We start from the raw sequence: 24,646 nt of genomic DNA, 5'->3' as shown, positions 1-24,646 counted from the left end.
ACACAAACTTCGTTTACTTTAGGGCTAAGTAGCGTTGTGTATAATATATTTATTTATTTACATTGTTGAATTTTTGGTTGTTGACATAAAACAATATTAATTCATCGAGTATAGCGTGACTTAAAACATAAACGCCTTCAAAATTTTAATAGCATTGTGATCTTGTTGCGTTATAGACATCTAAAAAGCCACTAAGCTGGCTGTGAATAAACAAACAACAGAGGAGAGGGAATTCCAAACATCAGCCCAGTGTTGGGCCGCCAGCAGCAGCTCCGCTTGACACGTTAAATCTCATCAGTCCACCTAGTGGAGGGATCCACCAACACTGCCCTTTCCGGCGCGGGATCGTCATTCAAGCACCTTGAGCACCAACCACCAGCTGCGTGGTGGAGTATCTAAATTCGAATTACTTTTTGCGGTGATTTTGAAGGCACACAACATCTATAATATAAATATAATATCGTAGACTTACATACTTTAAGCGAATTCGTGCTTCACATTGCTTCACTGCTATTCGCAAATTAACTTAATTTTTTTCCTTCATAGTTTCTATCATCGATATCGAATAAGTTTTCGTTATCTCTGAAAAGTTTTTTATATTTTTAAAAGAAATTACAAAGATTTAATTTTAGTGTAAACAATTAACAATCTTTTTTCGCCTCTGTATTGACGCACTATTGACATATCTAATAGTATAAAATCGTTGTTGGAGAGTAATTTTCCTAGGTAAAGGTCACTGCATACAAAACGGGGTTAGGACATGAACGAGGTTATGGGACGTGGTGCTCTTGGACTAAGACTTGCGGTAGCCACATATACCTCATAATATGGTATGTCTGGTTGAAAATTAGTCAGTCTTCATTTTCTTGATGCAGTTCGGATTGTGGTGGTTTTGGAAAGAACCAGGTTTCCAATGTCGACATCCTAAGCCTAAGGCGTATTTTTATATTTTACTCGGCAAATAAAAAATCATGTCCATATTCGCCAGTGACTTAGATTCGCGGTAACTTCGAAAAACACCGTTAAAGATCAAACTGTGAATGATGGATTGTCACGAAGCTAAGGGTATGGCGATGGATGACAATCATGTGATATCCCTCCTCCTTCTTTTGTTGAATTCGGGTAAAAATTAAGTTGGTATGACTGGTTATCGCAGGCTCATCATCTCCTTTACATCTCACTTAAGTTGGACCGGCAAAATACGTCAATTGGTTTGATGTTAATTTTAATAGGTTGTTAATAAATACCAAATTAGTGAATAAGCCGGCAAAACGTGTCATTTAAAAATAGATAACGTTACCTATGCTCACCTAAAACGATTATTATTCCGGTCTCATGTAACTAAATTCCGCCGATATGGTTGCTCGAGTAATCGAAAGTAATCCTTATAGTCTCACCTGCATAACTATTAGAATATTATTGTATCAACTACGAATAAACAAACACATCATGAGATATAATGAATAATTTCCCTATGGTAGTAGCATTTCCATTTCCAGATAACACGCTGCAGGTAAATGATGAATATTATAAACACTATAAGAGAGTTTACGTATCTAAGTGTAAAAATAATACGCATACGTATAACTTGAAAAAATATATTTTCAATTAATATTAAATTATTGATATGTACCTACTGTTTAAAGTAAATTCATTTTTTATTTGTTTTATTCCAGAGAATATTATCATTCTCTATCCCAACAACACCCAGATCCGTTCTGGGATTATAAAAGGTGTAATAAACCCAATTTTGTCTTATAGGAGTGAATATGTATCAGATGTACCTATCAATATCTTCTTTAGAGACCTATTCCTCATATTTAATTGCGTTCATTCATTCGAAACGCTTTGTCAACATACAAGCCATTAATAAATCGTGAAACGCTATTAAAATTATAACTAATAGGTATATAGGTACAATTTGTACGATATACATACTTATACACACGTATCCACGTAGAGCCTTTGTTTTTATTCTTTTGTCAGGGCCATTTGTCATGGATACTAACCTATAATATTTGTTCGTTATTCAGCTAAGCATATACTCGTACATTCGATTCTTTTGAACGCACCAAACCTATTCATGCATGTATTAATACACGTGAATTATTCTACAGAATCAGAACAGTTGAAGACTGAGTCCATACCCGACTCGTTGTTGTGTTACTGTGCAAGTGTGCTATAAAACTGCGTGGCGACATGTTTCAAGAATCAATAAACGGAAATTAGTGTTTTCAGCGAGTTCGCTAAACGTGTGCGCGTAAGTTGATAAGGTGCGGGTCGCGGGGGGCGGTGGCGACACCCGAGCTGTGTTGGAAATGTTTGAAGAGGAATTTTAAACAGTCAGCTTCGTCCATGCGCTCATTCAGCCCGCACTGAGACTTAGTTCGGTTGTCAACTTCTCACTCTCAGTTGGCCAGTTGCTCGCCGTTTCAGCCTCGACACGGGCGCCTTCCGGGCGTCGCTGCATGCGGTTTCCTGCGTCTGAGGGCTAGCCTAGCATTTGTGGTTTAACATTTTTTGCACGGCCAATGACCGAGCAGCCGGCCGGCGAAACCGAGCTCTGCGAAGCAGTCACGTGTCCGGGGTGAGGCGCGGCGGGCGGCTCGACTCGCTGTCGAACCTTCTCTTATAAGATGCACACTCGCCGCGGCATAGGTGTGGAGCTTGCTGACTCGCACGGCATGCCCCAGTGCAAACATCTCGCAACGCACGCACCATAACAGTTTCGAGCTCAGCTCCAGTGAACGAGTCTCCGAATGCCATGTAGGATGTCTCACAGCAGCCTTAATTGTCACTACGACAGCTATCTTCCGTCCGATTCATCCCTTGAGACCGATGCACTTACTAACCGACATTGGTGAGTTTTAACAATAATATACCTATCATTTGCTAAACTACATTTCTAATTATAATATTGGATTAAATTACAAATACTGAAACTAATCCAAATTCCTATAATTGTATGTAAATTTCATATTATTTCTATTGCGTGAATTATAAAATTTATTCAACGAATCTATTGAATTAATTAAATAGCTACCCTCTTATAGGTTGTCAGTTTATTAAAATTTTGTGATATAACTACATATTGCACTGCACTATTTAAATTTATTTTTATCTTCATAATGTAAATACATAATGTAAATACATAATTTGTAGCATTGTTAAAAGAAAGTTTTTTTTAGAAACTTAAGACTATATCACACTGTTCATTTACCATACCATATGCTTATCACGTTATCGTGGAAAAAGTAAACAGTATAGGTGTACAATATCAGAATATTTACATTGATATAGAAAAAAAGTTAAAGCAACCGTGACATTTACAATCACCTCCATATCGGTAGTACGTTTCAACGACTTTGTATTACGATTCAGACTTACGAGTATGTACAGGAACGCATAAATCCAATGTGACCCACATTTATTATGATTAGCAATTCGCCGCGATCGACATCACGACAGCTATGGTGACACGGCATATCACAAACAACTCGACCGTCACACCATGATATGTGTTCATATTTTATTCAGCAATTATTCTCAACATTGACCCACATATGCACCTATGGATCTAGTTTCCAGTTTGGTAAAGCATTTTAGTCGCTCATACCATTACTAACGGCTATGATACCTCATTAGACAGATTGACATCACAACAGATGTAGTGACACGACATATCACAAACAACTCAACCGTCACACTTTGAAATGTATCATATTGTATCCAGAAATTATTATCAACAATGACCTATACATTCTCTTATGTACGTAGATTCAATATTTTTAAGGTAAAGTATTTTAGCCACGCAACATCCTAGCGTCTGTACAAATACTTACATGGTTTTAAGATTTTTAGTAATAAAGCATTTTAGTATTCCATACCATTAGAAACGGCTATGATACTTCAGTCGACAGATCAACATTAAACATGCTATGGTGATACGGTACCACCACAAACAACTCGACTGTCACACTATGATATGTGTATCCAGAAATTAATATTAACATTGATCTATACATTATATTATGTACATAGATTCAATGTTTTTAATGGTAAAGCATTTTAGTCGCCCAACATCCAAACCTATATACAAGTACCTACATAGTTCCAAGATTTTTAGAGATTAAACTTTTTAGTATTCTATACAATTAGATACGGCTATGATACTTAAGTAGACATACCAACATTAAAACAGTTATGGTGACACGGCATATCACAAACAACTCGATTGTCACACCATGATATGTGCTCATATTTTATCCAGCAATTATTGTCAACATTGACCCACATACGCACCTATACATCTAGTTTCAAGATTGGTAAAGCATTTTAGTCACTCATACCATTACTAACGGCTATGATACCTCATTAGACATATTGACATCACAACAGATATCACACGACATATCACAAATGTAAATAGATTAAATATTGTTAATGGTAAACCATTTTAGCCACCCAACATCCAAGCGTAGGTACAAGTACCTACATAGTTTCAAGATTTTTAGTGATTAAACATTTTAGTATTCCATACTATAGAAACGGCTATGATACGTAAGTAGACAGATTGACATCACAACAGATATAGTGACACTATAAATCACAAACAGCTCGAACGTGACACCTTAATATGTGTTCATATTGTATCCAAAAATTATCAACAATGACCTATGATAATATCTCGGCTATCGGGCCCTCCCCCAACTAATTTTGATACAGGGTATACTTGAGTATATACAACTAGGTGGATTAAAAGTGAAAACTTGAATATTCTTACTTCTAACTCAAGCGTTTAGGCTCACTGAAGCGACGATAGGTTAGGTAGGTATAACTCTACATATATATAGTTACTCTCTATATAGTTACTGAATGTCTATCATGAAAACTTGGAAGCATTAATTAGTAGGTATTTTCTTAATGTAATTTCATAACGATCTCATTAACGCGTTTTACCGAAAGCAAAACAGTATTAAAACCGTAAAAGTGACTAATCTAATTATATTGTTTCCTCCTACCTTAAATGCTCTCGTGGTACCATAATTTGTTGATTTTTTTATATATCTATTGTTTTCCTTTACTTTGACCAAATCAGTCTATCAACTATCTTACTACTTATTTACTACTATCTTACTACTTATTGTGCTTTAAATATAAATTAGTCTATTCAATAATTACTTACTATTAGCCTAGACTCAATTGTAACGAATATTTTTTTCTAGTGATCTATATTTTTATCCGGGTTTCTTAAAGTGTATTTAAAATCTAAATCTAACCTAATCTATCACTAAATTTAGTAGAATAAGAATCAACGTAGGTAGTATAACAATACCTAGTTCTAATTCTAGTTGCCTACGTTTGCATAAAGTTTTTATTAAAATGTGAAATAGCTGAATGAGTAGTGCTGGTAATTATACCTACCTGTACATATTAAATAATGTAAATAAATAAATATATTTGGACAATACAACACAATATCACAGTATAGCCCAAAGTAAGTGTAGTCTGTGTTTCTGCGTATTGTCCAAATGAAAGAAAACTGCCATATTCAATTAATACGCCAAAGTCCTCAAAGTTAAATAGTGTTTTAAATCATTAATATCGACAGAAGGTCAAGAAATACAGGTAGTTTTATTAGATTGAACCTTCGCGATCACATGCTACTTGCATTTATGGGCAAACAGCGCGACCTTACTCGAGTGCATGGCTAGGAACTTGAAACTAAATAGAAATGATTTCCTGCCTACCCTTGATCACACAATCGCCTTATCGGAAATATACTGATGCAATAAATGGTTGATGAAAGTGTACACTCTTCATTAGACAATGCTTATTTTCCTTATAACTCAGAGTTATCCTTAAGATGTCATTTTTTTGTTGTGTTTGACGGCCTCCGTGGCGCAGTGGATTTACAAGAGTCCTGAGTTTGATCCCCAACTGGGCCGATTGAGGTTTTAATTGGTCCAGGTATGGCTGGTGGGAGGTTTCGGCCGTGGCTAGTTACCACCTTACCGTCAAAGACGTACCACCAAGCGATTTAGCATTCCGGTACGATGTCGTGTAGAAACCGTGTGTGCGGATTTTCATCCTCCTCCTAACAAGTTAGCCCGCTTCCATCTTAGATTGCATCATCACTTACCATCAGGCGATATTGTAGTCAAGGGCTAACTTGTAAAGAACAAAATAATAATAAAATAAAAAAAATACAGGTTCCTGCTTTCATTATAAGTTCATCGTTAAAGATACCAATAAGATTTAGGGGACCGCTAGTACCACTATACACCTATATGTATTGAAATAATTTGCTAGTGTTACTACTATATGCAAAGTTTGAAACCGCCAGAAACATCAAAATTCTGATTATTAACGCGGCGCTAATGTCTTCATAGCGCTCATTGACATGTGGTAATGGCGGTCTTATTGTCATTTGTGTAAGGCGCTTTCAATTTTACCTCTAGTATGAAGTCAAACTACTGCTATTGTATACTGTGGTTCAGGCTTTAGCCGCGGGACTTCTTTTGTGGCGCGGAATCTAAGACACAGTCCAATCCAGCCTAAAAATTTTGCCCTTTTTTCGTAATTTTTTTCGGAGATTAGTAACAAATTGATTAATTACTTAGAGGTACAGTGAAAATATTTTTATACTTCAATACTCAAAAAATTTATCAAAAATACTGTGTACATGTTCTTCAAGGTTCCTTTATTAACCTGTTAAGTCCAACGGGATCATTATAGAAATGGCTGAACTGCTGCATATAAAAACAAGGTCCTTTAAATGACCAAATTTGGTAGTTGCATACTTAATAGGTCCACGATCTTTATTTCACATCAACATGTCTTTTTTTGCCACTTTCCAAAGAATTTATAATGAATTGAAGTGTCTTTTTTTCGTTTAGGTAATGTTTTTGGTTTCCTGGAAAGTTTATAAAATATCATACAATTCGGAGGCAAAAAGTTCGAATTTGTTGTGTTAAATATGTGGCAGGAGTGATTCTTCCTTCCTTCCTTTTGATCTATTTAAGAAGATGTAAATTATTTTCGTCCTTTCTTAAATTCTAGCTAAGGTATAGAACTATACTTGTTTTTTTTGTCGAACCACTATGACACGATCAAACAGTTTAGGTGATAGTGATAATATTTCTTATATGTTTAATATATGATACCAAAATTTATGATAATATTTCTTATATCTCAAGGAACTACAGGTTCAAATTGCATGATTATTTTTACGCTAGATAATTAGTTTAATGATAATAGAAGTCTATTATAATATTATTGGTAAGTTATTGGCCGATGACAAATCAAAATATTGAGGCTTATATGTACCTGTTTGTCGCCAATAGCCTGTTGGTTGCCTGCGTAATTACTCGTATACTAACCAATGGGGTGAAGTTGCAAAAACTACTGTACTAATTTGGTTGAAATTTTAAATGGAGATAGATTTTGCTCTAGATTAACTTATAGACCGGACATAATTATAGATTATCCCAGATAAATACATGTTTCCCGTGGGAAATTGAACTACGAGTTAAAATAATATAAATTAATCTGAGAAAATTTTACAGGAATGGCCGGATATCGGCTCAGGCGGAAGGGCCATCGCGCCGGAAAAGTAATTTACATAATGCTATGGCCGGCGAAATGGACACATCATGGGGTGAGATTTTTTTTACTATTTCGTATGTATATACATCTAGCTGCGATACAGGATAGATTTCCATACGGTATATTATATATAGCTTATTGTAACTTTAATTTTAAATTTTCGACTTTAATGATCACCATTATGACGTAAATCGACATTTCAAACTGCTTGTATAACTAATCCTAATTAAAATAAAAGATTTTTTTATTGATTTGATGAAAGTGCAGCAAATTAAGTCTACGGCTATTACTATAAATATTCTAAAATATTTTACGATTGTACTGAAGTCATAGAAGAATAATTATATAAAAAAATAGAAGTAATTCATAGAGTTTGTTACGGCGGGGCCGAATTTAATAATTACGCCTCTGGTTGCAATATTAAAGGATTTCTTTGCAGCTTAAAATAGGCGTGCAAAATTATAATTAGGTACCGTAAAATCATTCGAATTTTGAATATTCGAAATGTGTTTGTTGCATTCATTGTCCTTGCTATAGTGAGATGGAAAGCTTTGTATAGAACACAGGTGAATGTAATTTGCATCTCGTACATATAAACCCCTCGCTACACTTAGAACTCTAATATAAATATTATATATAAATATAGAATCGTTGCTTGTTACTCAAAACACACATTCATCATCTTTATGGCCGCCACTACTAGACATAGCCCTTTTATGGACCTCCAAATACCTACTATGGTATTGAACCGCCAGCATCCAGCGGCGCCGCCACCATACAATGTTGGTGACAGTCCACCTAATCGGAAGTCGACCAACAGTTACGGCGCGAGGTCGCCAGCACCTTGGGACTCTAACGGCTCTTCAAACTATGAGCCCCACTCATTGCCACTTCAGCTTTGCGAATAGGTGACTTTGGTTCTTCTGCGGATCTCCTTATTTCTGTTAAATCACAAAGATACTAAGAACAAAGCACGCTCCATAACCCTCTGAGTGACTTTGAGCCTTCTTATGAGGTCCATAGTTAGCAAAGAAGTCGCGGATTCGAACCGAATCGAACCCAGGGCCTCACAGTTGAAAAATATTACCAACTGAGCCAGACATCGTCAAACTATGAATAAAAAAATACACCAGTATTACTCAAGAAAATATATTACACAAATGAAAATCGGTAACAATCTCGTGAGAAAAATAACATATGTCGCGGGACATATGTTACTTCTCAAGATATTTCCTTTGATCAGCACTAGTTGTATTCTAGTCGTCATTCAGTACTAACGGCTGACTCTCCCGTTTTTAGATCGACCAGCACACATCGAAGGCAGATACAAGAAATACTCTACAACTTCTTCCATCTATTCCAAAAAAGCTTTATCACATCAAAGTGAACACATAGAAAGGTAAGAATTTTTAACATTGTTAATTTATACAAGTTAAAAACCGTGTTAACCGTGTATAGATTATATAAGACAATTATAATTATATTCCGTGTATACCACAGAATGAGCAAGTTAAACAACATCGGTCTATAGCTTGGCAAGTTCGTTGATGACACTCGCATGATATGCGGACGACGGGAGGAAAGACTGCGCGGGTGTGAAATTGTGCGTGCGGGGGAGGTGCATCATTCATGGGCTTTTTATTCATGGCTACAAGCCGCCCGGCCCGCGCGGACCATCGGGAGTGTTACGAACGAATTTGCCAAGCTATAGTAATCTTGGCCGCTTGGTTGAAGCTTTATCTTTAGCTTTAGTTTTATCGATAATAAGGATGTTTATCTTATTTACATTACAAACACTTAAATTAAATTGAAATAATAAATTAAGACTTAAAAGAATAATAAAATGTAAATTTTAAATAAATAAAATTATTATAACAAATACACACCATTAAATTGTTCACCCATAGTCAAGGTATCCAATGCGCGGCTGGCGCTGTTACCTCTCTGGATGGGAAGACAAGATTATTCTTTGGCACAAATAAGCGCCAGCTCTTGGTTTGACATAGACTATATATTTTTACTTTACTTGTTACTTGTTTTGTTACAGATCTTGGTGGTTCGCTTGTTGCCAAAGGTGTCACACGGACGACTCCAGCATTCCTTCGTGGGAGCCCCCGCACTGGCAGAAAGTTTGCCCGTATCCACTATGTCCGTCATACCGACGGTTCGCTCAAAATCTAGCCGTACTCTTAATTGGTAAATATTTAGCTATAAATAATACGCATTACTAGATAATTTCCAATTCAAATGCTCATAAAGTTTCCATAAAAATACTGTTAATGTTACTCGCTGCTAACGCTTTCCAATTTTTAAAATCGGTTTTAGTGGTTTGAGCGTCAAAGCGTAACAAACAAACAAACTTTCTTTCACATTTTTTAAATAAGTATAGGTTAGTACTTATAGATTTTACTGTGTTCGAAAATAGGAAGTAAAAGTCACATAGAACTAAAACACTACTTATCATTTTAATTCCTGGCCACAAGGCTGACTTCGGAAGGCTAATACATAAAATAAATAAAAAAAAAAATATTCATCTAATATGTGAAATTCTGATGTCGCGGGATTTTTGTTATCAAACTTTTCAAAACGACTGGACTGATTTTTATAAAATTTTGTGTGCAAGGTCTGAGATTTATTAGGTCTGAGAATCGGCCAACATGTATTTTTATACCCCTTAATGATGAGGGTGAGCCATCCCTAAATATTTAATTCTTTCGACTTTTTTTATGTTGAAAATAAAATAAAGTATATTGCAAATGGTTTGCCGGATCAGCTAGTAATATGTATAAATATTTAGATAGATAAATAATATCCTCATTTCACCTATAATCACACTAATATTATAAAGGCGAAAGTTTGTGTGTAAGTGAGTAAGTATGTTTGTTCCTCTTTTACGCTGCGGCTACTGAAGCGATTTGGCTGAAATTTGGAATGGAAGTAGATTTTACTCTGGATTAACACATATGCTACTTTTTATCCTGGAAAAATCCATGATTCCCGCGGGACTTGCGAAAAACTGAATTCCACGCGGACGAAGTCGCGGGCGTCCGCTAGTTTAGTAATGTTATTAAAAAAACTGGAAGAGTTCCTTTAGGCATACTTTAACTACGAACATACATACGTAGTGATTATTATTATTTTTAATTCTGCGGTATTGATAAAGAATTTATATCAAACGTAGTTAAGTTATTGAACCGCGACTATTTCAAGGTTATTGTATTTTTATTTTCATGTGGTGACCAGGGTCGTAATTCTATGTGGCACCGAGCTCGTAAAGCATGAAATGTGTTTTATGGCGACAAATTTGACACCTTATCCACCTCTCAGTTTCAAATTATAAATTTCAGTTACGAGTGACGTCATAATATTCTCGTAATTCTACTTACGAAAGACGCTATGGCTTTGGTTGCCTAGTGTGTACCGACAGATGGGGATATTTGTGTTTGAAACTGAAGGAGCGCCAGCAAAAAAGAAATATTCATCTAAATTACTAGCGGATGCCCGTGACTTCTGCAAAACTTTTACATATTATGATCACAAAGCGTTCTAAGTTCCATTTAAATTCATTCAGTTGTTTCAGCGTGATGCCCGATCAACATTAACAATACAGACAAAAAATAAAAAAAAAAAATTTTTGGCTTCAGGATCGATTATATAATGCCCTCCAACTAAACTTAGAAATTAACAAAATGAAGGTGAAACTATAGTACAGGCTTAAAAAATATATTGCGAAATATTCTTGGTATTTTAAAGGCGTATTTGGCACGGTGTAATAAAAAGCGCGCAAGATTAGCCCATGCTCTTTTATCAGTAGGTATTGCGCGACGCAGACTAATCAAATAAATACCATGAAATAATAAGTAAAAGTATCAACAGTAAACGCAGCAGAAAAGAAAACGGAAAAAAACAACATTACTCGTATTGTAACCGATTCACTTTCACAGAATAAAATAAATATAGGTAAGGTACCTACTTAATTAAAAATTCATATATTAATTTTAAAAATCCATCTTTTACGATTTTCCACATGTAGCTCTCGGGGTTGTTTTCAAGACAAATGAGCCAAACTCAATAGATTTTCCATATATAGTTTATAACGTATACACTAGTCAATAAGTGCATTTTAAATCAAATCATTCATTCGATTCGGCATTGCATGTAGACAGGTTTTCAAAAAAAAATGCGGCCCGCTCTCAAAAATTGCAAAAGTTATAAACAACTAACTTGAAATAAAAAGATGTTTAGTTTTTTACTGATATTTCAAAAATTATTTAAGAAATTTTAAATCTGACAATAGATTCAAAAAGAAGAGGAATATTGTTAACCTTACCTTAAGTCTGGCTAAATAATTATTGAAATAAATATTGCACTGAAAATGGGGTAGAAGGGTACCACTCGGATATTATTATTTTTTCGAGTACTAAATACTAATTTAAAAATCAGAAAATTAAATGGAATAATTTCAAGATGTAGAAAGATATATAATAAGTTACCTTAAGTTTCTTATTTCTTTCTTATTTTCTACTATTTACATTTAACTATAGTAACCAGATGGATAAATAATCCATCTAATCTAATTTATTGCCGGAATAATAAAAATATACAGTGTACACAGTAACCGTAGAAATAAAAAGAATTTATTTGCACGGTTGCTGTATGAGTGTCACTTAAAGCAGAATAGCAGTTCGGCGTGTTGTATCGTTGTATCAAAGTAGGCTCGGAATTTTGCAGAATACTATACCTAATCAAGCATGTACGTACGAGTAGGTAAATGTACGGAACCCTCAATGGGTAAGACCGACTCGCACTTTTCCGGTTTTTTATATTTTGATTTTTTAACCCCCGACGTCTGTCTGTCTCTCTGTATGTCTGTATGTCTGTCTGTCTGTCAGCCTGTCTGTGGCACCATAGCCCCCGAACGGATGAAGAGATTTCAATTTAGTTTGTTTTGTATGAAAGGTGATTTACGTGCGAGTGTTCTTAGACATGTTTGATGAAAATCGGTTGAGCCGTTTAAGTTCTTGAGGTTAAAGATGGGAAATGAAAAATGAAAGCGCACTGAAAAAGAATATTCATTATTTCATCGAGAGTGTTATTAATAATTTCATGACCTTCGGGGGCATTTCATGGCCTTTTTTAAATTGTTAAATTTTATGTTATTTACAGGTATAATGACATGGGTGATTGTATGGATAGTGCTCGGCGAGACGGCGGCGCCGGGCGGACAGCTGTTCATGTTCGCTGTGCTCACCATAGCGGCGCACTTCGGCGGCTGGCTTATGGTGAAAGTCACCACATTGCCTGCACTCATAGGAATGCTAATAGTGGGAATCATCATGAAAAACATAGGCTTTGTTGACTTTGATCCTCATTATCAAAAGCTGTCGTCTTACATAAGGTGAATCATCATTCATCATTATCAGTCGATGGACGTCCACTGCTGGACATAGGCCTCTTGCATGTACCGCCAAGCACAACAGTCTCGAGCCGCCAGCATCCACCTCAATCCACCTAGTGGGGGATCGACCAACACTGCGCTTTCCGGTGCGGGGTAGCAATTCCAGCACCTTGGGATCCCAACGCCCATCGACTCTTCATGTGGCCTGCCCATTGCCACATCAGCTTCGCGACTCTCTGCGCTATATCAGTAACTTTGGTTCGTCTGCGGATCTCTTCATTTCTGATTCGATCACGCAGAAACACTCTAAGCATAGCATCGCTCCACCGCCCGATGAGTGATTTTGAGCCTTTTAATAAGGCCCATAAGAATATTTAAAAGTTATGATGCTCTGAATCAATGGCGTAACAGTAGGGTGGTAAAACTGGCAAAATCATCCATCCACCCTATGGACTCCCGGCCAAAGGCTCAGGAGTAATCTAACATAAAAAAGCACAAAATGAATTTTCTTGGGCCCTAGATGGAATAGTTACGTGCATTTTCAGAAATTAAATATCACGTGTCTCAACTGTGAATGAAAAACGTTGTGAGGAAAACTACATACCTGAAAATTTTCCTAATTTTCTACATGTGTGAAATCTGCCAATCCGCATTGGGCCAGCGTGGCGGACAATTAGCCTAACCCGTCTGAGAGAGGACTCGTGCTCAACATTAAGCCAAATATGGGTCGTTAATGATGATGATGAAATGAGATAAGATAATTACAGATTCATTTTTTTATTACAGAAAAATAGCCTTAACAATAATTTTAACGCGAGCTGGTCTCGACCTCGATCCAATGGCGATGAAGAAAATCTTCTGGACCGTCATCAAACTAGCACTTGTGCCGTGGTCATTCGAGTTCGCCTTGTCTGCTGTTTTATGTAATCTACTTCTAGGAATGCCGTGGGACTGGGGTAAGAAAATTTTAATATATCTTAATACATGAAAGCGAAAAGTCACTTATCACTATATCTCGAAAGCCGCTTGTCGTAAAAAAATTGAAAGGCAGATCGCAAACACTTTGAAAATTGAATGTATGGAAATAACATTCGGTATAGACAGGTCACGTGATTAAGTTATCGATCGGATCTGATAGTCCCATACATTTTTTTAGTTTTGGATGCGTTTGCGATCGTAGAAAGATAATCGACGTGCCACATGGCTACAGACCCAGATGATAACTTATACTAACCAATGGTTCTTTTCAGCATTCCTCCTGGGTTCAATATTCGCTGCCGTATCTCCAGCTGTGGTAGTGCCGTGTCTGTTCCGCCTTCGTGAAAAGGGTTACGGTGTGTCAAAGGGAATCCCTACACTAGTGCTGGCCGTGTCCGGTATTGACGATGCTGCTAGTGTTGCTGTGTTTGGGATCGTAGTATCCATCATGTTCTCAAGCTCGTCGTTAACCATGAATATCATACAAGTGCGTATTTTTAGAAATTTATATCTTCATTTAGGCTGCCACTCCACCGAAGCGGAGCGAGGCAGTGAAGCCAAGAAACGGAGAAATATTAACCAATAGCACAAAATCTCCGCTCCTCTTAAGTGGACAGGATCTTGCGAACTAGTTTAAAAATTCATATAAAACCGGTAAGCGGAGCAGGGAAATGATGCAGGGTTAAATAAATTAACATTTATTTATTTAACATAGTCTGCAACTCCGCTCCGCACCCATGCTCCGCTCTGGTGGACAGACACAGTACCCAAATCCGCTCCGCATTAATCCGTTTCTCCGCTACGCTCCCTCGCTCCGCTCCGGTGAACAGGCAGCATAAAGAGGAAAGAATTGTACTTTTGTGTGTAACGAATAAACTCAAAGACTAGTAGATCGATCTTTCACCAGTTGAAAGCTACATTACCAGGAAGTAATACAGGCTATATTTTATCCTCGTATTCGAACGGGAATGGCAACCACGCGGGTGAAACCGCGAGGTTCTACTAGTTATCTATATATTGGTTTTTTAAAGTGTTACTTTACTACTGTTCGTTTCACTCCTGAAAATTTGCCGCGATTCACCATAATAGTACGTATTGTGAACGTCATACAGGCGACTGTCACCGTATCCATGCTATCTGAAAAACACTTTAATAGAAAGTTTTAATAGTATTTAATTTATTTTTAATTCAATTCCATTGTAAAATTAAGTGTTCCAATTTCTGTCGACAATATACTTTAAAAGTCACGCCAATAAAATTTTACAAATACAAATATAAAAAATAGTTAATTGGGGCTTAATTTTGATACAAAAGATTAATTATTATTCTTCTTCTTAATTTCAGGGTCCGCTCAGTATTATTGGAGGCGTAGCATTTGGTTACTTCTGTGGATATTTAGTTAAATATATTCCAGAACGAAATGATGCATTTTTGGTGCCAATACGAGTGTTGTTATTACTAGTGGGTGGCCTTATGTCTGTGCTTGGGTCAGAAGAAATTGGCTGGGGTGGCGCCGGTAAGTTGATACTTTCACTAAATCATTTAAAATAAGCCTCAACCAAAGGTACCTAGTTATAGATATGACTGGCACACTTTGCTGCCTATTTATTATTGACTAGCGGTTAACCATAGCCTTGAACTTACGATAAAAGTAGCCTTTGTTCTTCGCCAAAGTCAAGGTTATTATTTTGTATTATATTGTGTATTAATATACCAAAATTCATCAAAAATGGTTCATCACTTTAGCTGTGAAAATGTACCATGTGCAATAATTTCAGAAACATAAGATTCGATTTTAGTAAAACAATATTTATAATTTTTTTGTACTGTATAACAAAACTTTCATTTAAATATATAATAACATATTGATGTAAAATATGCAAAATATTAGGTATAAACAATTAATGATATTTACATTTAGAAAACTTTAAACAAAAAAATAGTAAACAATATCGTAACGCACCTCTGTCTAACAATATACCATTTTGATATTTGTAAAAAACATAGAACCTCCTCCTTTAAAAAAGTCAGTTATTTTTTACCTTTATATGGATTTTGGACTTTTAATTGGATACTTTGAGCCTCATACCGTCGGATTCATTACTTGTTTACACGCATGGCTTTCAGTCAAACAATGCAGTGTTATACTTCTAGTGAGGTTACACATTAAAACAAGCAACAGCTTTTTATTAAACTGTAAATAGAGATTGTTTTTATTCTATATAATATAAGTACACACAGTCTCTCTACCCCATCAAAATGTTAATAAATTTAATAATCGCATTGAATTATTTTTTTTTTAAAGTATAGCAAGGCTTTGTCTACTCAAAGGTCACGAGTAATTGCTCTATTCGGAAATTCTATGGCAAAAAACAATCAATGCTATAGCAATTTAGTTTCATCCAAAATGGGCCACAATTGAAAAAAAAATTACTAAGGCAAAAAAAATATTATTTCATTTAATAATAAATTGGGGCCATTGTCGGAAAGAACACGAAATGCAAAGAAACGGCTAATTAAAAATTATCAGCGAACGGTAATCGCGACTAGGTTCATGGATGTAAGATCAATTCTGTAGCATTGATTCGACAATTTATTTAAAAAATAACTGTGTTGATGCAATTTAAGATGGAAGCAAAGTAACTTGACGTTATTATTATTATTATATATTTTTATTTACTTAAAGCATAATTAACTAAGGTTATACGGTTATTTACTAATAGTACATTATGATATAAGTGCGGTAAGTTGAAAATTACAGCCTAGGCGATATTGCAGTATATTGTAGTAAGGAAGCAGAGGCTGTAATTATCAAAGCGCACACTTTGAACACACATTCTAAAAACGAATTTGCATCTTTGCCTGTTTTCCTTATAATGACATTTTGATGTACTTGTCATTTTTGCACAGATAACGAAGTGCGCATACCAGCGTTTTTTTTTTTTGACAAATGTACCAAAAACAGCTAGTATTACTAATAAAGTAAATTAATCACAAAGTTAATATTATTCATAAAATGTTGAGCACTTTTCTGACATAAAAACTCTTTGCCAAGATTTAAAAAAGTACCGTTCGTTTTTAGACGGATGACAAAGGTTTTATATTACATTACGGCACATGTGCATTTTACTTTACATTAAGGCACATGTGCGTAATGAGATACATTACGATATTGAAATTGGTGAAATAAGCGATACTTTACGAGCAAACGTAAAGCGATACCCATTTTACTTTACGCACGTGTTATAAATTTTATTACTTTTTTCTCCGTACATTTATGGTAAATAAGCAGTATACTTTCATAACAGGCACATAAATTTATTAGTGCTAGTATATAAATAATAATGGATTCATAAACCAGACAAGTTTGTACCTCCATCATTTTCAATGTTATTTTTTTTAAATATATTGATTTTTTTTATCATATTCATTTGATAACCTCTCGGCGTTGTTGAATAAGCTCATCAGTTTTTATTTCGGCCGTGTACCTTTGTCTTTTATGTCTTTATCAACAGACAAAGACATATTCGCAATTTCCACCAAGATGATGTATAACAATAAAACAAATTAAATATTATATAGTATCGAAGAAAGTATACTCACCTATTTCTGTCTGGTTCACGGTAAGAAAGACAAATTTGGTCAAGATTGGTACTATTATAAGATACTATTATAATGACAATCAGACTTGGTCTTTCTTACCTAACTCCAAGTCAAAGACACATAGTATATAAAATCGCTCAATAATATTTTATTTATCAATTTATTATCAATACTTTTTGTTGTAATAGGACCATTGGCTGTGATCGCATTCGCTTACGTCGCCTGCAAGGAATGGGTGGGACAAGGATGGGATCTGGAAGACAACCCTGTTGCAACTGCGTTTGAAATCTTCTGGATGTTCTTTGAGCCAATGCTTTTTGCGGTTACTGGTGCACAAGTTGTTGTAAGTTTGTTTGTTGTTATAATAGTTTGAACATTTGCTATTGTTTACATTTAGGCACTTACTTACAAATTCAAAGGTTTCTTTAGTATATATTACATTTTTATTTTTTTTCAACGCTGGGTGGTCAAGATAATATTTTCATACCATACCTATAACTGAGGCTTCGAAGGTAACAAACGCGCACAAATGTGAGAATCCCGTAAAATACGAACCATTAAGTAAACAACTTAGCCAATATTCGTTAGGTTTCGATTTTCGAAACCTGGCACGGCTAGCTCCAGCTCAGCTCCTTTATCAGTTTCAACTACACAAATACATATACAGAAAATATTTATTTTACATTATTTATGTTATTTCTTATAGAGACTACCTAATTTACCTCAGGAAAGTCATTGGTACTTAAGACACGGGCTTACCTAGTTGGGCATGGATGCCATTGTAAACTCTATACTTAGTATTTTACATTTTATATTCCTCATCACACTTCAAACTAATATTATAAAGGCGAAAGTTTGTGTGTAAGTATGTTTGTTCCTTCTTTAAGCTGCGGCTACTGAAGCGATTTGGCTGAAATTTGGAATGGAAATAGATTTTACTCTGGATTAACACACATAGTATACTTTTATCCCGAAAAATCTATGAATTCCACGCGGACGAAGTCGCGGGCGTTCGCTAGTTTCTCATATATCTGGTACAAAATGCTTTTGTTCGTTTTTTATTATGTGCAATAAAATAAAGAAATGAGATTTTTTTTTTTTTAGATCTCAGATTTAGAGCCACACTTGGTTTTGGTGGGATGTGGTATAATTGTGGCGTGTATAGTTCTCCGCGCGGTGCTGACGAGTTGTTCCGCTGTCCGCAGTAACCTCAACATGAGGGAGAAGATTTTCGTCGGCTTGGCGTGGATGGCTAAAGCAACCGTTCAGGTAGGTTGCATACCTATGATTACATCGTATTAAGTAAATATTATAAGAAATTTCAGTTTTTACAAATAAACTAAGTTTTTATAAGAATTTAAGAAATAAGAAACTTAGGTACTTCAACAAAGTGATTTTATAACAATGTTATCAAAAGATATGCACAGATTGAGAAACTATTACAGACATAAGACAAAATCACAATCCTTAAAACTGCCATAAATACAAAATATGAAAAAAAAGCTCACAAAAATATTGGAAGCATATTATTTTATAAAACTGATCGTAATAGAGTTTCATAATATCGATTAAGCAATACTTATTCGAAATCATCAAATCTCTAGCCATCGTTTTACTGCACAAAGATATTCTCCAATTAAAATTGCTTTTGCTCAGTTTCAATAGGAGAATATCTTTGTCCAGTGAGTGATTGATAAGCAGCTATCAAATATGTATGTGTTGCAGAATTTTATATAACACCATTTATTCTTACATGAAAAAATACTGTTTCAGGCCGCTTTAGCACCGGTAGCGCTGGATGAAGTCAGCAAGATGACTGGCGATCCCGAACACTTAGCTGTACTGAAAAGCTACGCCGAAATAATTATATCGATATGCATCTTGTCCATAGTCATTACTGCGCCCCTAGGAGCAATCGTTATTACAATTACGGGACCAAGGCTACTATCAAAGACTTCCAAACCGCCTGTATTAGAAGGTAAGACAATTTATGACTTTATGTATTTGCCAACGTCTTTTTCATAGTGAAAATTAATATATGAGCAAACAATAGTTCCAGTAAATACTTACAAATTTGATTGGATTTGGATTTTGATACCCATATTATTCAAAACTTATACAAGCAAACAAAATTAACTGGAGTTTTGTTAATATCAATATAAGCAAAAACACATAATGTTAAAATCAATGCCACAAACTTATAATTTATAAACTTTTTAAATATTATTAATGAATACCACAACATTCATGATTATAACTTTATTGATAAACATTTATATTTCGTATCTCTAATACATAAACAGTCCTCATTATATGAGCACTGATTAAGTAAATACATTCCAACAAATCCTAAGATTTTCTGAATGCCCTACTAAGGTTTTGATAATAATTTTTTCACTAAAATTGTTAAAAGTTATGAGATGGATTATTACGAGGATCGTAAGTGTATCTAGAGTCCTTACTAGTTGGTGAATAGAAAAAGTGGTCTGGCTCTTTATTGTATTGATTGTTCGGAAAAACATTTGGTGCAGCTGGATACGATTGTGGATATGAGTTTGGTAAGGAAGGTGAGTAAGGTCTTTGAGTAGGATAGCTACCGGGATTATTTGCTGGGAAATTTTGACGCGAAAAGTTGGAAGCTCGTCCATCAGTAGGTATGTACGCTGGATAGTTATTTCTTGTATTATACGGATTTTGTGCACCCGAAGACCATTGATTTGAATTGTAGTTATTTTGTGAGTGTGTAGTATTATAAAGTGGATAAGTTTGGTGAGACGTATTTGGTGAGTTGTACGGAGGATACCTATTTGTTGGACTGTTACGAGGAGTAGAATAACTCGGAAATGTATTAGGAGTGTTATTAAAATATGTTGGATAGTTAGACGTTACTCCTTGTGAAGGATTGTAACGTGAATTATTATATGTGTTTCCGGGTGGCCAACGATTTACAGGGGTCGGTACAAAATTGTGTTGATTAGCATTATTACCGTATTGTTGGAATGCTGGATTTGAATGATTTACTGAAGGGTGATTACTATATTGATTGTAATGTCCCGCACTTGAATTGTAACGTTGGTTAGAATTTTGGTTATATTGTGGATAAGGTTTATTATTGGCAAAGTTCGTATTGGATAGATTATTATTGTAAACAGAACCTTGGTTATAATATCCTGGATTACTTGGATTACTATAGCTCGTATTATTTAAAAATGGGTTTTGAGCTGGTGGTTGTTGATAATATGGTTGAGTTTGGTGATTCGATTGCGAAGGGTTATAAGTGTTTTGATTACTGCCTGGTCTATAAGGATATATTGGATTTTGCGGCGTCAAAGTAGGATAAATGCTCGAATATGCAGTGTTTACTTGGCGCACGGTCCTTTTGTTACTTTCCACGTTTAGATCTTCTAGTTCATATTCACTCATTTCTGTTTCTTCATTGACGGATAATATCTTTTTAACATCTTGATTGTGTTCACGGTCTAGACGAGCTTGAGGTGCAGTGAAGTAAGATTTATCATTTTCTAAAGCTTCAGGCTCTAAAAGATCGCTCTTCCAATCATCACTGGTTTTTTGGTCGAATTTTGTAACAAATTTCACAGTTTCCGATGGATTTGAGGTACACTCTCCATAATAGGAAACAGAAAGATAAATTAGAAATATTAAATGCACAGACTTCATTATCATTGTGGAGACTAAACTAAAGTAATGTGAAACTCGTAATAATTATTATTTACGTACGTGGGCTGAAGATATCTTAATTGATACACTTTGACCTTCTTATCTACTACTAATGTTAAAAATTGATAAGTTTGGTCTTTGGTTTGAAAATATTATTATAAAACGGTTTTTTTAATAATTTACATGATACACGAGTTTTTAATGTTTTAGTAGAATAGATAATTTAATGAGAAAAATATACATATATGATCTTATAACTATCACTATTAGCTTCTTTCTTCTTCTCAAAATATATTTCAAGATTTTATTTTACAACTTTGTTGACATTTGTAATGTAGGTAAACTCATGCTAAATTGCAGATTTCTAGTAGGTAGTTATAGTCTCTGAGCTAAACCGCAGACGGACAGACGGACAAACAGGATCCAGTTTCAAAAATAGGATAATATTTATTTCAGTATGTAGTGTTGTCGTTGAAAACAATGTTTGTGTGGTATGGTATACCTACCCTTTTGTTTAAGGATCGGAAGCAAAAAAATTTAATTTTGAAAATGTTATGTACTGCAAAGTACTTCAAAGTACCTTATTTTCTTCTTTGTTAGAAACGTGACGTCATTTTTACAAATTACGTAATATTTTGTATATCATCGATTTCTATAAATCTTTTATTCATTACAGGATGGCGTCGTTCGCACAGACCGTCAATCCGTGACATCTCAATCATCGACGAGGAAGAAATTGCTGAAAGGGATGCAGAGGCTGAAGTTCAAAGTTCCACTCAAACCCAAACTCCAAGTTCGCCGCAGATTTCACCAGATAAACCCGCTATACCATTCGCCAACAGCACACCTACCCCTATCACTGTTCAACCGAATCACCGCACATAAAATCATAATTATAACTTGGCAAATTCGTTCATAACACTCCCGATGGTCCGCGCAGGCCGGGAGGGGCGGTAGCGATGCACCACGCGCACGACTTCATACCCGCGCAGTCCTTTCCCCCGTCGCCCGCAGATCATAGGAGAGTCATCAACGAACTTGCCAAGCTATAGTTATTTATTTCAAATACATTTTTTTTATTTATTAGGGAGAAAATACCTTACAAATGTCTCCATCACAATTGTAATTTAGTTTAGTCATGTAAAAATAAATTATATTAACTTAATGATTTAGCTCTACAGTATAAAGTTTCAATTGTGTGCAATTTACTTGCATTGTTCCACATGATTAGATATTACATTGCATTATTTGATTTTTTAAACCCGTCCTTAAGTTGAAATCAATTTCTATATTGATATCATACCTAGAATATAGCTACTTATTATAATTATTTAGTCATTTGTAAGTAAAAAGTATTACTAACCAACATTGAAGTACCGTAGATCACTAAGCCCCATAACCCTCTCTCTAAGAAGTGAGAAGGCCTCTATCCCACTGAGGAGTAGATATTAACACTGTTTATAGAATTAATAACAAATGTTTAGTTATAATTTAATAAGAACCATCACAATAGTAATTACTATACCAGTTCTTATTGGAAAATAAGGAAAGACACATTTTCGTTAACTTTCTTGTATAGGTCTTGGTCGTTGCAAAATTTCTAATGTTATAACAAAATTGTATTGAAATTTTTCAATTTGTCAATTTTTCAACTTTGTATCAAAGCGACACGTTTTACATTTTAAACATGTTATTAATATAATAAAGGGGTCCAATGTATATAATTAGATGGAATACATATCAAAAGTACTAACTAGGATTTTTTCTAGTATAGACAACTATATAAAATCATTGTTTTGTATGGATAGGCCTTTATAACATAAAAAAACCGAGCCATAAAAGCAATACGAATTCAGGAAAGATGAATGCGCGCTTGATTGGTTATTTATAAACGTTAATTATTATCTTCGTAGAGAAACAAAGTATTATGTATTTTTGTTATTATTGTACGAAATTTAAAAATTTACACGTAATAGGCCTATCTGTGTAGCAAAGAAAAGCCTCGCTTTTAAATTTTAAATATTGTCTATGTTTAAGTTTAATTGAAAAAGTAATAGGGTTTTGATATTAGATAATAATTAATTAATTAATCATGTATACTTAATTAATGATATTTAAGCGTTGATATTAATCGAAATCAGTATTGTGATATTTATTATGCTATTTAAACTTAGTGAGTACTTACATTAGTCTGTAGTTATAAGGGTACATACCACAAGCAGGTGTATTTAGGTATTATAAAGAAGCCCATTATGATAAAATTAAAATTATTCGAAAAAATAAGTAAAATAATTATTTTTTTACAGTACAATGTATAAAAGTTACATGATTGCCATTTTAAAATATAAGGAGTCTACAGATTTCCTTATTAGGTATTAGATAAAATATATACATATATTATTATATTACGTACGAGTTTAATAAATAAATAAATGAACCATATTTAGGTTTTTATAAACCTACATATAAATGTATTATTTTTGTCATGGCGTTGATATGGCTTGTTGTACCTACTACTCGTATATTGTCTGACATTATGAAGCCAGATTTATATTTGCCTGACGTGTCGTGTCGTGACGCATCAGAACAGAATCGGTATCATACATTTTATATGGCAACGTTTACACTTATGGGTTGTGACCTGTCGTGATGGCTTCCGATGTGCCAGATACAAGATATTACGATTATACCGATACCAATGTAATGATACCGATTCTGGTTTGATGCGTCACGACACGACACGTCAGACAAATATAATCCGGCTTAAGGGTAATAATATAATACTTACTGAAAATAGGATTACATCTCAGTTTCAAAAATATTTAAATTAATATTTATTTATGTTTTAAAATCGAAATTGTGTACCATGTTTTATAAAATTACTAGGGATATTAACAAGTTATTCCTAATATATGTTAAGCACAAAATATTATTTATGAAGTAAATTAATTATTTTTGTTAAAAATGTTAAAAATGTTAATAATATTCTGTTACCCGTAGTAAAAATAAATTTAAAAAATACTTGATGAATTGGTGCTAAAATAGGATCAAATCGAATCTATATGGCAACAAAATATACTGATAATGCAATTTGATCGTTGTTTTTTTATTAGGGTTCCGAACGTAAAGCGGAACTCTTTAATTTGTGATTATTTGACCAGCAGTTATTAAATTCATAAACGTGACTATTTATTGGTTTTACGCTATACGCTTTAATTTTATTTCATTCTATTAATGGAAATAATGGATTGAAGTAAGATAATCCAGCAACTTGGAAAGTAGCCTAAGAAGCATTAGAAGAAGCATTATCATCTCATAATGCGAGACACACAATTTAATACTCGAACGTATGTATTTATACCGAATATATTATTATTATTT

General features: G+C 34.5%; 2 protein-coding genes across 6 annotated transcripts in view; one reads left to right on the top strand and one right to left on the bottom strand.

Annotated features, from left to right (window-relative positions):
* The window catches only part of LOC112058536 (sodium/hydrogen exchanger 9B2), a 59,564-nt gene extending 35,881 nt beyond the window's left edge, over positions 1 to 23,683 (top strand). For 4 of the 5 annotated variants that reach the window (XM_024099425.2, XM_024099428.2, XM_024099427.2 and 1 more), the window contains exons 3-13: positions 7,569 to 7,660; positions 8,908 to 9,007; positions 9,656 to 9,804; positions 12,775 to 13,006; positions 13,793 to 13,962; positions 14,257 to 14,471; positions 15,329 to 15,500; positions 17,776 to 17,930; positions 18,692 to 18,856; positions 19,361 to 19,565; positions 21,942 to 23,683. In XM_024099425.2, the coding sequence (XP_023955193.1) occupies positions 7,569 to 7,660; positions 8,908 to 9,007; positions 9,656 to 9,804; positions 12,775 to 13,006; positions 13,793 to 13,962; positions 14,257 to 14,471; positions 15,329 to 15,500; positions 17,776 to 17,930; positions 18,692 to 18,856; positions 19,361 to 19,565; positions 21,942 to 22,150 (1,864 nt within the window). In that variant the 3' untranslated portion in view covers positions 22,151 to 23,683. Of the gene's footprint in view, positions 1 to 2,136; positions 2,861 to 7,568; positions 7,661 to 8,907; positions 9,008 to 9,655; positions 9,805 to 12,774; positions 13,007 to 13,792; positions 13,963 to 14,256; positions 14,472 to 15,328; positions 15,501 to 17,775; positions 17,931 to 18,691; positions 18,857 to 19,360; positions 19,566 to 21,941 lie in introns of those variants that run through there. The other variant, XM_024099430.2, reaches the window with a different exon arrangement.
* On the bottom strand, positions 19,622 to 21,289 carry LOC128199864 (putative uncharacterized protein DDB_G0282499). The gene has a single exon (XM_052891105.1). It carries the CDS (start codon positions 21,269 to 21,271, stop codon positions 19,994 to 19,996), a length of 1,278 nt encoding a protein of 425 aa, XP_052747065.1. The 5' UTR covers positions 21,272 to 21,289; the 3' UTR covers positions 19,622 to 19,993.
* Positions 23,684 to 24,646: the final 963 nt, after the last annotated feature.

The sequence above is a fragment of the Bicyclus anynana genome, chromosome 3, assembly GCF_947172395.1.
Source record: "Bicyclus anynana chromosome 3, ilBicAnyn1.1, whole genome shotgun sequence".
Classification (NCBI taxonomy): Eukaryota; Metazoa; Arthropoda; class Insecta; order Lepidoptera; family Nymphalidae; genus Bicyclus; species Bicyclus anynana.
This window is presented reverse-complemented; position numbering and strand designations above follow the sequence as displayed.